The sequence below is a fragment of the Spermophilus citellus genome, assembly GCF_964194105.1.
Source record: "Spermophilus citellus genome assembly, chromosome: 2".
Classification (NCBI taxonomy): Eukaryota; Metazoa; Chordata; class Mammalia; order Rodentia; family Sciuridae; genus Spermophilus; species Spermophilus citellus.
In genome coordinates this window covers 249,159,263-249,175,339 of record NC_138183.1, presented here as the reverse complement: position 1 = coordinate 249,175,339, position 16,077 = coordinate 249,159,263, and the positions used below count along the sequence as shown (strand labels likewise).

The following is a 16,077-nucleotide window of genomic DNA, read 5'->3' as shown; positions in this document are numbered from 1 at the left end:
TAATAAATCAATAAAACTAAGTAAATGTTTCCATTACAATAATCAATATACCTGAGGGGTTTGTGGAAACTCCTAATTTGGGGCTGGTTGTTTAGTACAGGTGACAACTTGGGACTTGCCGTTGGTGTTGAGGCACTGAGCCCTTAACCTATGGGGTCCATCTCTCTCCCAGTACTTATTGCATAATGAATCAGGTATCCAGTGACAGAGGGTGGGAGAAATTGTCTGTGTGGGGATCCCCCATCTCCCTCCCCGCCACCAGTCTGATATCTGAAGTGTTGTGAGTGCAGAAAGATTTGTTCTTTTTCAGGTATCCAAAAGGCTCTGCCCATCACAATCCCAAGGAAGGCAATGGCCAGGGCAGGGGCAGGAGGTGGCTGACTTCAGAAAGGAGTACTGAGGAGGCTGGGGACATGGCTCAGGATTTAGGGCAGCAGCACCCTCTTCCCCACCCCTTTCCCCAAGCTGGTGGCTGGGGCCTCAAAAGCACACTTGGGGAAGGATGCCACCACCCACAGGCCCTGGAGGATCACTGATATTGTGCAAGGCACTTCCCTGGTTTTGCATCCAGGTAACAAGGCTGGAGGTGGAGGGACTCTCAAACAGGGGATTCTGAGATGTCACTTCCATCCTGTTGTCCTCCCACACCCTAGGCTGGAGTCATGCCCTCAGCCCCACTCTCCATTTCTCCCTGGAAGCTCAGAGGTGTCCACAGGCATCCTGGTCATACAGCCCTTAGGGTCCTGGCTACCACTGGACAGACCCCCTGCTGGCTGGAATGTAGAGCTTAAGTCATGGAAGCATCAGGTCAGCTACTCACAATGGCAACACCCCTGTGCAGAGAATCACCCTAGGGTCCGGCATGCAAAAATGTCGCACAGCAATGCACACAGCACAGGAATGTACATCGAGAAGGCACTTGACAAAACATTTATTGAGCACCTACTATGTGCCAGGCCTAGTGCAGGGCACTAAGAAAACAAAGTCAATGCAATCTGGTTCCTGCCCGGAAGGAGCTCAGTCTAGAGGGCCACAAGTCATATAATAGAAGCAAAGGTGCATTGGCATCACAATTTTACAACAAACTTTTGTATATGCTTTTTCAAGTACAAACACTCAGTGACACAGCCATGTTGTCTTAAAAGCACATCGGTATAAATGTAAACACAGTTACACCATTGACGGACAGAAATCACCTGCAATGAACACTTGTGCTTTCAAAGCCAGACTTAGCATTATTTGATTCCCCCTGTTAGGTAGTACACAAGTTTTACCTATCTGCAGAAACAGGTGGAGAGTTCCGTGGCCCTCCTGCCACCACAATGGCTAGAGGCAAAGTAGTCTGAATGCGACTGCTTCTCCACACCTGTTTTTTAGCCTCCTCCAGACAAGGACCCTGGATATTCTTGAGCTCATTCTCCCAAGTTTATCAAATCAGGTGAAAGGACCACTTTTCCAGAACCCACCTGGCCCACAGGTGACACCAGTTCAGGCCAGCATACAGCCTGTACTGCTGATGCCCAGACCCTCCTGATGAAGATGAACTTTCTGGTCAGTGCTCTATGGGGACGATGCCCTCCAAACCCTGATCCCCAACTCTCCCAAAGTGCACCTCACTTCTCAGTGCAGCAGGCATTCGGCCCTACTCACCACTTCTGCTGGGGGGTTCTTTTTTTTTTTTTTAAATGGCTTTTTTTTTTTTAGAGAGAGAATTTTAATATTTATTTTTCAGTTTTCGGTGGACACAACATCTTTGTTTGTATGTGGTGCTGAGGATCGAACCCGGGCCGCACGCATGCCAGGCAAGCGCGCTACCGCTTGAGCCACATCCCCAGCCCTGCTGGGGGGTTCTGAACAGGACAGTGCAGCTTAGGGTTTGAGAGGGAACTGCCTGTGAGTCCATCTCACCAGAGAGGGCAAGACCAAACAGATTCAGCCTGAGGTGAATTTGTTCAGGACTTACAGAATCTCAAGAGAACTGAAGTGGTCCAGGGAGTGGCGGGGAACCAGGTAAGGGCTCAGGTTTAAAGAAGCCGAGGAGAGGATGGGAGGAAGCTGTGTGGCGGAGGGTGCAGACCTACTGGAGAAGGCAGGCTGCCAGGACTCACCCACCTCGTGACATCTCTTTACCTGCAGGCAGACTGGGATCATTTCCCTTCAGAAAGGTCATAACCCTCATCTCCTTGGGCGTGAGTGCCCCTGGCCCCTACAGTTGCCTTGCCTGGACAGAGGCCTACCAGGTATCATTAGATATAATCTGTTAAAATGGGCTTCTGACGCCATTTCCAGAGTGGGGATAAGATGCAGTGACCCCAGGTCAAGCCTGGTCAGCGGGCCCAGACTAGAGCCCTGCCCTGGTGCTTGCTACTCCATCCTTGGGACAGGTGGCCTTCTGGCTCCCACCCATGACTATCTTCAAGCCCTCCTGCCCCCAGGCTTGTTCTGGGAGGCCCCTTCCCCAATGAAGGCCCACACGGAACTCTCTTAATTAAAAAATAATAATTTATTGTCAACAAAGGTGATATATACAACAGGAAAAGAGGTGAAAGGGAGAGTGGGGGTGAATGGAGCCCCTCTGCAGGGATGGAGTGGGAAGAGGTAATGGAGGCCTCCTAGTGTAGAAGCCTAAACAAGTGGGGGAGGAGAGGTGTCCCCCGAGGTAGTGGGACTCAGTTCAAACCCCCTCATGACCACCTCTGTGTAAGGCACTGTGCCAGGGGAGAATGGTGGGGAGCCAAGAGAGGGCGGGAGGAGGTGCAGGGAACAGAGGTGTGGGTCAGTAAAGGACTAGGGTAGGTGTTCTCCACTGGCCCAATGCCCTACCACACGACAGCCTCGGCCACCCTCTACCTCGGATCCAGCCTCAGACCCAGCCAGGGGCAGGCATCCTCCAGTACTCTGAAGCAAGAGTGGATGGGCGCTGCCCCATCCCTCCCTCCTGCCCTGGCACCTGGTTTTAAAACTCTGGGTGGCTGAGCCAGGCAGCTCTGAGCTATAAGCCAAAGGGGGACACTGCCTCCTCCCTCCTGCCCTTTCTCCCTCCCTCTCCAGGAAAGCAAAAACTTACACCCCACTTCCTGCCTCTGGCTGCCCCCCTATAGTAGTGCTGGACTCTGACAGAACTGTGGGCCAGTCTGGGGCATCACCTGTTCCCACTCCCTTGGTGCCCCGGGGATGCTTGGACCAATCTTGCAAGAGGCTGACCGCTGGGGGCTCCTCCAGCCGCACTCGGATAACCTGGAGATCCAGTGTCCCGCGAAGCCCCGGAGGGGGATCTGGGCAGGGATGGGAGCAGAGAGCAGAGTCAGGGCCTTCCAGAGCCTGGGGTGATAGTGACAGCTCTGCAACCAAACCCACCTGTCCCCATCCTTCCTCATCTTCATTCACAGCCCTGTGCCTGGCCCCAAGGGAGGCCTGAGAACAGTGGGAGGTTCCACTCTTGTATGACTCCAGCACTGCCAGCTTCAGAGCCCTCTTGGCCATCACTGGGATGCTGCTCTGAAGCCTTTCTCCCTCATGAACTTGGGGACTTACTATCTAGGATGTCTCTTCCCCAATTCTCACCTCCAGCCGAATCCTTTCACATATCCCAAGGGCAACCCTAAGGTAAGAAGCTCTGCCTGCATGGGGCAGGGGTCTTTGGGGTGAAAAACACCCCAAACCAGCCAGACATTGTGTTGCCCACCACAGAGCTGGTAAATGAATATGCAGAACAGAGAAGAGCACTGGGCAGACAGCCCTCGGTTAACAACTTCACCAGTCGTGATCTCCTGAGAGCCTACAAGGATCAGGTGTCGATCTTAGCAGTATGGAACCACTACTCAGAATAGCAAAGCTGGGTCTCAAGACAGGGGAAGGGTGGATTACTATGGTCACTGCATAGCCACAGAAATGTCCTGTGACCTGGGACTGTGCAAAAAACAGAAAGTGGCAATTGCAAATGTTGTGTATCGAAAGGGATTCTTTGCAGTTTTTCCCTCTAATTTTTAGAGACACAGTTATTAAAATGTGATAGAGAGAACAGATATAATTATGTTATATGGTTCACCAGAGTTTTTAAAATGAATTACCAGGAAGGGGGAAAGGGATAGGGTAGAAAGGTGGTTGGATATAATCAATGCACAATGTATGCATGTATGGAAAACACTGAATCCAATTATTTGTAGAATGGATGTGCTAATGATTACAATAAAAACAAAATGACTTATCAGCTATTACTTGGTTGTACAATTTAGCAATTTTTTTGGGGGGTACTGGGATGGACCCAGGGTCTTCTGCATCTTAGGAAAGCACTCCACCATTGAGCTACACCCTCAGTCCCTTTTATTTTGAGACAGGGTCTTGTAAATTGCTGAGGCTGGCCTTGAATTGAGATTTTCCTGCCTCAGACTCCCAAGTAGGTGGAATTACAGGCATGCACCACCACAACTGGCTACAATTGTTTGTTCACACGAGGCAGTCTGCATTCTGGGTAACTATTGGCTCCTTGAGGGAAGACTGAATCCCACTCATTTCAACAATAACTTCCTGAGCAACTACTACGATGCGCACACCGCTAGGGACACAGTCGTGTATGGAGCTGACCATGTGCCTTCTTGGAATTTAGTCTAGTGGTGAAAGCCAAAAAGGACAATCAAGTAAAAGCTGCAGAATATCATATGTGAGTAGATGCAAAGGTCATCAAGGGGCAGCTATGAAGTGAGTGGGGCTCTAATGTTTTGGGCAGAGGGAAGGGCAAGTGCAGAGGTGGGGGAGCCTGCCTGCTGCTGCAGGACCATTAAGGCCAGTGCTGCCTGTGCGAGGGAGGCTGTGTGGTGGGAGAGGTCAGGAGTCTGGAGGAAGAATGATCAACTCCATGAAGACTCTAGCTTAATCTGAAGTGTGATGGGAGCAGCCTATAGGGTTCTGCTCATATGAGTGGCCAGATCTAACCTGAGCTTTCAGCAGGGAGACGGGGTGCTGGCAAGAGCAGAGCACCTGGGCAAAGCTTGGAGCTATAGCCCAGTAGAAGGTTGCTGCCAGAACCAGGTGAGTGTAGGGGCAGGGGAGGCAGGGAGAGTTTTGGAGATCAGCTGGTGGACTGATGTGGGGTTGGAGAGGAACAGAAAAGGAGGATCCCAATGGTTTGGGAAGAACAAAGTGAAGGATGGGTCTACCAGTTTATTGGGAAAGCAGCTGGTTAGGGTAGGCTGGCAGAGGGTGATGAGACCTGGGGAGGAGACCGGAGGTTCAGTTTGGAAATGCCAAGTTTAGAAGTCTTTTGAGTCAACCAAGTAGTAATATCACTTGGGGAACGGGGAGACAGGCTGGAACCAAGGAGAGATGGAGGGTAAATGTAGGGTACAAAACTCACAAATGGCAGAACCGTGAGCTGTACGGCTCTCCCAGGGAGTGGGGGATTTAACACACCACACAGAACCAGCGCCTATTCTGGGCCAGGGGGTGCTCTGGCCACCAGGGACAACTTGATCTGAAGGAGTTCCCGTTCTAGAAAGGGCAAGACAGATAATATGCTGTTTCCAGGTTGCGGGGTGGCCGGGGGGGGGGGGGGGGGATAAGCAAGCAAGGGAAACAGAGGCAACAGCCAGTGGGGAGGCATCAAGGCAGGCAAGCAGCTCCAGAGAACCAAGGGAAGACAGTTACTGCCAGGAAGGTGGGAGACAGGGCCACTATTACCCCCGGGTCAAGAGAGGGAGGACCAGGGATCTCACTAAATTCATTTTATGGAAGTCAAGGGCAACCTTGCCAAAAAGCAGTTTCGGCGTGGAATGTTGAGGATGCACATTTTACTCAAGCGGATTCCAGAAAGAGAAGAGAGGCAATATAGAAAAGGCCATTATCGTTGGAAACAAATGGGTCAGGGACTAGAGGGATGAGGGGGTCAAGGAAGAAATGACAGTTTTGTTACAGGCTGATGGGGAAGACTGAGAAGATATGGGATGACAAGCAGAGGACAGAACCCATGGGCGTTTTTTTCCTTCCCTAGGGCTGGGGACGCAATCCAGGGTCTCGCATATGCTAGGCAAGGACTCTACCACTGAGCTACCCCAAGCTCACCCTTCTTTGGGCAGGGGTCTTGGTATATTGCCCCAGTTGATCTTGAACCCCTCAGCTTAGCTGGGACTAGAAGTGTGAGCCTCCACATCTAGCTGAGTCCTCTTGTGTAAAATGGAAATTGTATCACTTTCCATAATGCTTTGCTTTCATAAAATAGCATACCAGGAAAGTTTACTACATAGCAAGAGTTCAAATACGCTAGGGACTTCTCAAGCCACCAGATCTCACTAAATTCATTTTATGGAAGTCAAGGGCAACCTTGCCAAAAAGCAGTTTTGGCGTGGAATGTTGAGGATGCACATTTTACTCAAGCAGATTCCAGAAAGAGAATAGAGACAGTATAGAAAAGACCATTATCTTTGGGGACTAATGAATTGCACCAGTTCTTCCTGGTAGCAAGGAGGAAAGAGGTAGGTAAGGATAGGTAGGGAGAGGAGGTCAGGAGAATAAGGCCTGAGATGTGGAGATGATCCAGAGCTCCAGGGATATAGAAAAGCAAGCTAGGCTGGGCACAGTGGCACATGCCTATAATCCCAGTGACTCAAGAGGGTGAGGCAGGAGGATCTCAAGTTTGAGGCCAACCTCAGCAATAAGACCCTGTCTCAAAATGAAAAAAATAAATAAAAAGGGCTGGGGATGTAGCTTAGTGGTTAATAATCCCTGGGTTCAATCCCAGGTGCCAAAAAAAAAAAAAAAAAAAAAAAAAAAAAAAAAAAAAGGCAAACTGTTTCCCTTCCTGTCCTGCCCCAATTCCTCTGCTTCCCACCCCATCACCCCTTTTCTCTCCAATTTGGGAGTATGTGCTTACATGCGTTCCACAGAGACCCACTCCTCCTGCAGAGGCTGGGACCCATTCCCCTTGTTTCTCACTAAGGCCAATCTCTGGACAGGGACTCTGGAAATGTCACCACCTGAATGACAAGTGAAGGTAGTCAATCGTCTGTCTTTTCTTTCTTTCTTATAGTACTGGGAATTGAACCCAGGGCCTCACGCATGCGAGGTAAGCACTCTACCAACGGGCCAAACCCCCACTCCTTTTTATTTTGAAACAGAGTCTTACTAAATTTGCCCAGGCTGGCCTAAAGAGAAAAGCAAGCCTGCATCTTGAGTAGCTAGGATTAAAGGCAGGCAGCCCTGTGCCCAGCTCAACTTTCCAATCAATTGTCACTGAGGGCTTTCTTTGTGCCAGGCACTACTCTAGGTGCTGAGGACTCAGCAGTGAACAAAACAAAGACCTCACAAAGCTCACACTCATGGGTATACATGTGCCCTCTCACTGTGCTTCCTCCATGGTCCAGCCTGGAAATACTGTTCGGCCAAGGTTTCCTAACCAGACCTCAGGGTCCTGCTCAAATCACACACCAGCAAGAAAGAGGTTTTTCCCCCATGACTTGTGAGTGGGTCCTCCTGGCTCACTTTCTCTGCTGGCTTGGACAACACCCCACCCTCTTCTAGCAAGGTCCTTGGAAAGTTCTAGAAACCTCCCAGACTATCTAATCTCATCTATTAGCTCAACTAATGTGACCACAGTGAATTTTTCCAATTCCCAGAGCCGTGTTTTAAACTGTTTAAAAAAAAAAACCAAAAACAACAACAACAAAAAAAAAACAGTGGCAGGCTCTTTACTCAAATAGCTCTGATTTCTTTTGTGTGTGAAAGACAGATACTGGGGATTGAACCCAGGGCCTGATGTGTGCTAGGAAATGCTCTACCCTAGAGCCACATCCCCAGCCTTGGGTATTATGAAATGGCCCAAAACCTCAAGCCAGAGCCTGTGCTCTACTTGGAAGCACCATGGGTGCCCACCATTCCTGAAAATCCCCCTGCCTCCAGCAGTGTCCCAAGACAGACTGGGGTCAAATCACTCATGTGATTTCTTAAGATTGATTCCTTGGGGCTGGGCTCCAGGGACACTTGTTGCTACTCACTGTCTCCTGTGGCCATCTCCAACCTCCATAAATTCTACAACTGCTAAAACATCTGCCACACTGCCATCTCTTGATCTGATTGGGTTGTAGAGTCCTATCCTTCTCTCTTTGCCCACTCACACCAAAAGATCCTAAAATCTCAGGGATTCTTTTCTCTTCTACTCACTACCCCAGACCAGTAGAGTTTCTGCACAAAGCACCCTAGGACTAGAAACAAAGACTCCCTCCGAGTATGAAACCAGAAGACTGTTGGGTGTCACGGGTGCACACCTAATAATCCCAGGTACTTGAAAGGTTGAGGCAAGAGGATCACAAGTTTGAGGCCAGCCTCAGCAACTTAGTGAGACCCTGTCCCCAAAGAAAATAAAACAGGCCAGGGATATAGAATCCCCTGGGCTCAATACTTAGTACTCAGGGAAAAAAATAAAAACAGAAAAAGAAAAGACCTACTAAACCCTAGAGAGGCCATCCATTTAAAGAAGGATCCCCAGGAGGGGAAGGAGACAGAAATGAAGCCCAGGCCAATCTCAGTGGCGCATGCCTATAATCCCAATTGCTTAGGAGGCTGAGACAGGAGGATCGTGAGTTCAAAGCCAGCCTCAGCAACTAAGAGGTGCTAAGAAAGTAAGTGAGACCCTGTCTCTAAAATAAAATACAAAATAGGGGTGAACATGTGGCTCAGTAGTCAAGTACCCCTGAGTTCAATTCCTGGTACCAAAAAAAAAAAAAAAAAAAAAAGAAGGGCTGGGGATGTGGCTCAAGCGCGCTCGCCTGGCATGCGTGCCACCCCGGTTCGATCCTCAGCACCACATACAAACAAAGATGTTGTGTCCGCCGAGAACTAAAACATAAATATTAAAAAATTCTTTCTCGGGGCTGGGGATGTGGCTCAAGCGGTAGCGCGCTTGCCTGGCATGCGTGCGGCCCGGGTTCGATCCTCAGCACCACATACCAACAAAGATGTTGTGTCCGCCAAAATCTAAAAATAAACATTAAAATTCTCTCTCTCTCTCTCACTAAAAAAATAAAAATAAAAATAAAAAAATTCTTTCTCTCAAAGAAAAAAAAATGTTCAAGTCTAAGCAGGATGCTTTGGTCTAGAGGCAGCGCTGGAGTTGGCTCAAGCTGAGATAACTAAAGTGTGATCTATGTAAAGGGGTGAAGCCCACCTTAAGAAAAAAATAAATATAACAAATAAATAAAAGCAAGCATGCACACACCCACACAGAGCTTTGTTAAAAGACTGTTAACAGTGGGACCTACTAGTGTGCATAGGGGATCTGCAGAAGTAGATAAGCTCACCTTTTTGAGAACACCACACCAGGGAGCCTCTACCCACCTGACTAACCATCTTTCCCGGGCTCTAACTCCAAATGCACATTTCCAGCGAGCTGGGAAAAGGACACAGCACTTCCCAGGTGACCCCTTTACTACTTCAGGAAGCACTTCCTGGGCCTGGGATGCTGTGAGCTGAGAGGGGAACCAGGTTGGGCCTCTAGAATGAATTCTATGCTCCCACAGAATGCATTCCAGTCTCAATTCTGCCATTGCTTGGTAGCAGAATTATGGCTACCAAAGATGGCCATGTCCAAATCTCCAGAAGCAGGGAATGTTTTATTCCACAACAAAGGGGAATTAAGGATGCTAATCTGCCAAATAAAAACTAGATAGGGGGGATGGGATTGTGGCTCAGTAGTAAAGCACTCGCCTAGCACATGTGAGGCTCAGGGTTTGATCCTCGGCACCACATAAAAATAACATAAAGTTCATTTTGTATACCTACATCTAAAATAAACTAGATAGGCCTGGGAATGTGGCTCAGTGGTAGAGTACCTGCCTAGCATGTGTCAGGCTCTGGGTTCTGTCCCCAGCACCAAAAAAACCCTGATTACTCTGGGCTAGCTCAGGGTAAGGCCTATATAACCTCCCCCCCACACACACACACACAAATATTTATGTTTTAGTTGTAGTTGGACACAATACTTATTTATTTTTATGTGGTGCAAGGATCCAACCCAGGGCCTCGCCCATGCTAGTCGAGTGCTCTACCGCTGAGCCACAATCCCAGCCACAGGCCTATATCATCTTAAGCATCCTTAAACAGGGAAGAGAGAGGCAGATGACTCTGAACCCAAGACCTCTGCTGGGAGCCTCTATGAACCACTACTGGCTTTAAGGCCACAAGCCAAGCAATGTGAGCATCTTTTAGAAGTCATGTAAGGTGAGGAAACTAATTTCCCTAGAGCTTCCAGAAAGGAACAGAGCCCTACCAACTCCTTGAATATAGTTCAGGGAGACCCATATTGGACCTCTGACCTCTAGAACCATATGTTTTAAAAGCCACCAAGTTTGTGGCAATTTGTTCAAGCAGCAAATAGGAAATTCATGTAACGACTGAGAAGGAACCATTTTTTTGAGACTCAGTTTCTCCATCTGAAAAAGGTGATGGGCACCTGCCCTTTAACTATAACATATTTTTGTAAGTATCAAATGAACTACATAAAGTTTTTTTTTTTTCCTTTTGGTATTGACAATGAACCAAGGGGTGATCTACCACTGAGCTATATTCTCCAGCCTTTTTAATTTTAAGACAATGTCCTGCTAAGCTGCCCAGGCTGGCCTCAAACTTTTGATCAGTCCACCTCAGCCTCCCAAGAAGCTGGGATTATTGGTGTGCATCACCATGCCTGGCTAGAAGTTTCTTTAAATCAGTTTCGTGTGGAGATGGGTGTGAGGCTTTTGAGGAACACTGGCACAGCCCAACCTAATGACCAATTCCAGGAATTTCCTAAGGAGCACTCAGAAGTGCTCGTCTTTCCAGCCAGCCTCCCTGGTCACTCAAATCCCACTGTCCTTATCCTGTCTCCCAGGGAACTGAGCACCAACCTCTTCTGTGGTCTCCAAGGCAGCACAGCCTCAGAGACCAGAAACCCAACTTTCCCCATCCTCCCTCTGAGGAGGGCTCACCTGGAGTGGGGCTTTCTGGCTGGGGAAGGCCTTCTGCTGCTTTGCCCTCCTTATGTGAGTCCTTACTGTCGGTGGCCCTGAGCTGGGTATGGGAGAAGAGCTGGAGGACAAAGCCAGGTGGAAAGCTGCCGTCGGTGAAATGTCGGACTTCAGCTGGTGCTGCAAAGGTCTCTGTGGGTGAGTCGGGGGATGGTGGGTCTGGAGGGCAGACAGGAAGGAATTTTGAGCAAAGGAGGCCAAATCACAAGTCCGAGCCCCACGTTGTGCTCACCAACCTAGATTTTAGTTGCAGGACTGCATGAGGGCCTGCGCCCACCACTCCCTGGCCTCCCCTCACCTGGGTCAGGGTCCAAGTTTTTGGTCATAGGTCTGCCTCTCTTCTTTCTGACAGGCTCTTCCCCAGGGGACTCCTTCCATCTCTGACCACGAAGTTTCTTATTTCCAGGCTCGGGGGCAGGGGCAACTGTAAAAAAAGATCCTAGATCTTTTTAAGAGGCCACCATACCTGCACGCTGCCATCCCTGGGCTCCTGAGGACACCTGCTCAGCAGCAGCCCAGAACGCAGGCCTGTGCTTCACCCGGGCCCCCACTCCACCTTACCAGTTCCCCTGCTGACTGACCAGGCAGCTCAAGGGGACGGAGTCCCCTGGGCCGGATCCTTTTTGGGAGGGACGCGTTGTCCTCAGAGTCCAGGAGGACCACGATCTCTGCTGGCATCCTAGCAGAGTCTGCATTGCCATTAGGGTCTGGTTCAGCATCCCGGCCTGATTCTGAAGAGGCAAAAGCCCAGTGAGCTCCCATGGCTCCCGAGGGCGATCCCACAGGCCCTCCCTCTGCCCCCACTGCTTCCCCCACTACCTGAGCTGGGAGGGGAGGGCTGCTCAGCATGAACATCTTGCAAAAGAGCCACTCCTTCACTCCAGGCCTCCAGAATATTGCTTTTCTCAGAGGGGCTCAGGTCTAGGGTATGGGGATGCTGTTCCAGGATGTGCATTCGAGCAGTGTCGGCTGAGGGGAAGCGGATCTCGGCTCCACACACCATGCACAGGGCCCGTCCGCTGCCTCCTGGGCTATTCCCCACCAGGAACTCCTGTTCCCAAGACACTTGTTGCTTAGGCTCCTCACAGCCATCACCAACTATCTCCAGCAGGTTGGGCTGAGGTGGTGGGGTCTTTTCCTGTTGGGTCACTGTGGAGTGAGAGGGAGAGTGCTATCAGTAAAGGCACCCATGAGCCATCATGCTCATAACAAACCTACGTAGGGCAGAGAGGGGAGTATTTCTATCATGTTCTCCATTGCACTGGACACCACAGGCACAAACCACGTTGCACATAGGTTGTGCTCAGTATCACACTACTTTCACCTAAGTACATCTAGTCCCAGGCCTTAGGACTACACATTTCCCAAGAGGCTATGTTCTTAAAGCTCTCTAGCCTGTGCAACCCTGCTCAGCTGGTGATGGGTATCTTGACTCCAGGCCACAGTATCCTTGACGGTAAAGATGCTGTATTTCATCACATTCTATATTTACCACCTTGTCTCCACAAGATTGATAGTAAGTAAGTACACACCTGCCTGTTCCAGCCCCTTCAAAAGGCTACCTAGTCCTTCAGAGTGTGCCCAGAGCACCGGCAGCAACGGCCTCGCTCCCATTGAGCTGGGTACCACGTACACACGTGGCCAATAACCTTTTCAGCTCAACACAGGCAGCCTCAGTCCCTCTGGCAGCTCAACACCTCTGTGAAGTGTCTGTGATCCTCTGTGGCTACACCTCTCTCCCACCGTTCAGAAGATGGGACAAACTACAAACATGGGAGGGTTAGCACCTGAGGGCTGTGTGGAAGAGGTGAAAGGGTAGCATTTGGAAGGAATATGAGCCTTGGCTCTGAAGTAGACAACTCAGGCCCCAGGTGGATTGCACTGCTCTCCTGTGTGACTCTGGACAGAATCTTGACTTCCTAGTTGCAATAAGCTTTCTTCCCTACACTTCCCTGAACCAGCTCCAAGAAGGTTGCCAATGCTAAACCCAGAAGGCAGTTCTTCGGCTTTATCTGCTGATCAATTTCTCCATCTTGATTTTCATCACTGATAGCCAGGGACCACCTTCCCTTACTTCCCCTGTTGCTCTAAGTCACCTGTGTTGATTCTTGTCTCCTTCATCATGTCTTCTCAGATATTTTTACAGCTATCTTGCTTCTTCCAAGTCACTGCTAAAGGCATCCAGGCAAGGTCTGTGCTGGAGCCCAGGAAGCTACCACCTCCCCTACCTAAGCACCTCATTTCGTTTTACTGCACTGTTTCCTCCCAACATAGCATTGTGTTTCACTTGTGCACTGTGTCCCCTCCACACTTTCAGCTTCAATGAGGGCACTCCCCCATACCCTGCATGCAGTGCTACCAACTGAACCAGGGCTTTGTGTATAGGAGACAAGTGCTCTTCCACTGAGCTGCATCCCTGGCCCAACAGGACAGATTTCTGATGGTTTGTACTTAAGTCCAGAATCAAGAACAGAATATGGCAAGTAGCGGCATTCAGGATTACCTGATGTTGGACTGATTCGATCTCTAACCTGTAATCACTGGAGTATTCCAGGATTTAGTCCTTGAACCCCTTTTCTTCTGTTGGTTTCTTTCCTCTGGTTTCTTTCTCACCTATTTCCTGACCTCCAGCAGGACTCTGCCATGAAGTCTAGACTCATATATCCAAACTATTTATCAGATCTCTCCACTTGGACTTGTAACATCTGGAACTTACCATACCGTATTCTAATCTTAACTTCCAATATTATATAAATCTACACTCAGTCTCCTCCATCTAAGCAAAATATTTTCTTCCCACTTGCCTTAAAACTTTAAATTCACTTTTTTCCCCTCTCATACCCAAATTGTTTGAGAAGCTAGTGGCTCAGGACCTTTGCACTTGCTCTTCTGTCTGCAATGCTCTTCCTCCAGCCATCTGTAAGGCTGGTTTCCTTAACTTTCTTCAGTTCTGTGCTCAAAATTCACCTCATTAGAGAAGCCTTTTCTAATTAGTCTAGGCACCAAATAAAACTCCTACTCACCCTTTCTCCTTATATTACTTTAGTATAACCATTTACTGCCACCTTACATACCATATTTATTTACCTGTCAGCTGCTGGGATATGTATGTTCCACAAGGACAGGGTTTCATCTGCCTTGTTGGCCCCTGTTATCACCTCAGACTAAAACAGTGCCTACCATATAGTAAGTGCCCCCAAAATATTGGGTGAATAAACGACCTCTAGACTTCTATTTCCTCCCTAACAGTGGGGACAGGCAACCTATGAAGGGAAGTTGAAGGGATTAACTAAGAAAGCCTTTGACAATAAGAGCAAGCACTCCATAAATATCAGTGCAAGCAGAAAAATAACGTGTGTGTTGGACTCAATGCTTTGAGAAGGATGTGGCCTTTATTTCCCTAATTTTATAACAGTCCTGATTGGAGGATAAGAGGCAGTGAGTACAGAGAGAGTATATCATTATTTTTAAGTGACAATGAATGGCTTTGCTCTCAAACTCTTTTGGGTACTGTTCTCCTCACCCAAGGAGATATTGGAAAATGAAGAAATATTCTCATTTTCAAGAAGATTAAGTCTTCCACAAAGATGGCTCTTTGTTTTCTTAGGATTTGCAAGCTCCTGAGGACTAAGGAAATTGGTGAAGGGGGAGGGGAGAGAGAATGTTCCCAGATTGTTCCTGGGAATCCCCTCCCATGCCTAATCTCCTTTTAGATGGCTTCTTTCAGGAAGCCACCTGGCAAGAACTGCTTTTCCCAAACTAGGTGCTGTGCGCAGTTCCATTCATCGCCCAAGTTCGCTCAAGAATCTGACACCTGTGGCTTATGCAAGTGGGAGGCCTGGAGATGGGGTTGGGGGAGGAAAAGATTTATATTTTGAAGGGTTCTTAAAATTATTTTGGAGGTTAGATAGGTCTCTTGCCTCCACCCTCCAAATCGCTCGGGACACCTAGCTACTGTCCCCAGCCTGGGGCCTAGAGGCCGGGCCGCCCCTCGGCCTAGGACACAGCCTGGTCGGGCAGGGAGACTGCAAGCTGTGGACACCCAGCGCCTCGGGGGATCAGGCCTCCCGCGCTGGGCCCGGGCGAGGGGGCGCTCGGGCACCGGAAGATCCGGAGCGCGCGGGGCGTGGATCGAAGTCTCCAGACCCTGGGCGGGGGTAGGGGAGGAGGGGGAATTAGGAGAGGCCTTAGATTCCAAGCGCTGGTGGGGGAGGAGCGAGAGCGCGCCCCGGGCCCGGGCCCGAGCGGGAGGGGCGCCCGGCCCGCAGACCCGAGCGGGTGCAGGGGTGGCCACTCTCGGACCCCGGCCGGTGAGGGGCGGCCTGAGCCCCCCCCCCCCGGCTCGGACCCTGAGGCGGAAGAGGGGTCCCCTCCCATCCTCACCTCTGAGCATCGGCTCCGGCCGCGGGATTACCGCCACCACCACGGCCTCGTCGTCGTCCTCCCCTTCCTCACACTTGAGCGTCACCTCGAAGCAGTCCAGCGCGGCTCCCTCGGCCTTCAGAGCCATGGTGCGGCCGGGGGCGACTGCGGTGACCCGACGCCGGAGGACCGGCGCGCAGGCCTCGGCGCGCCACCGGCGGCCGCCTCCGCCCGGGCCCGCGCCGGGCCCGCGGCCCGCCCCGTGCACCCGCCGGAGCAGCCCCCTCCGCGCCGCCCGGGGTTCGCCCGCCCCGCCCGCGACACACCTCAGCGAGTGGGGACCCCGGGCGGGCCGGTCTCAATCCGGGGCTCCAGACCCCGCCGCTCCCTTTTATCGAGGCTCATTGTCGGCGGCGCCCGCCGGCCCGCCCCCAGTCCCCGCGCAGCCAATCGCGCGCAGTCCCGCCCAGACCCCGCCCCAGGCACGCGGCCCCGTTAGAGCCGGGGGACGCCGGGTCGGCGGGAAGGGTTGTGCGGGCTGGCAGTGCCTGTGTAGACTCCCCGGGCTGGGGTCGCCGGCAGCAACCCGCCGAGTCCGGGGGTCGCTGTCCGAGTCCGGGGGTCGTTGTCCGCTGCGAGCTCTGTTTGCTGGCAATGAAGAACACTACCAGGTTCCCCAGGTTTCAGTCGGGGCCACTTTTACCTTTGCGCGGACCAGCTACCC

General features: G+C 50.8%; 1 protein-coding gene across 4 annotated transcripts; it reads right to left on the bottom strand.

Moving 5' to 3' along the window:
* Positions 1-2,504: 2,504 nt before the first annotated feature.
* Positions 2,505-15,769, bottom strand: SPINDOC (spindlin interactor and repressor of chromatin binding). Of its 4 annotated transcripts, none has more exons than XM_081278844.1 (7): positions 15,375-15,769; positions 11,811-12,140; positions 11,573-11,722; positions 11,290-11,415; positions 10,953-11,150; positions 6,866-6,968; positions 2,505-3,275 (listed from the first exon to the last, which is right to left on the bottom strand). In XM_081278844.1, exons 1-7 carry the CDS (start codon positions 15,499-15,501, stop codon positions 3,143-3,145), a joined length of 1,167 nt encoding a protein of 388 aa, XP_081134970.1. In that variant the 5' UTR covers positions 15,502-15,769; the 3' UTR covers positions 2,505-3,142. The 4 variants fall into 4 exon arrangements, with proteins under 4 accessions (XP_081134970.1, XP_081134969.1, XP_081134972.1 ...); XM_081278843.1 differs by having other exon boundaries at positions 2,505-3,237; XM_081278846.1 differs by lacking the exon at positions 6,866-6,968 and having other exon boundaries at positions 2,507-3,237; positions 15,375-15,767.
* Between the last annotated feature and the right edge of the window lie 308 nt (positions 15,770-16,077).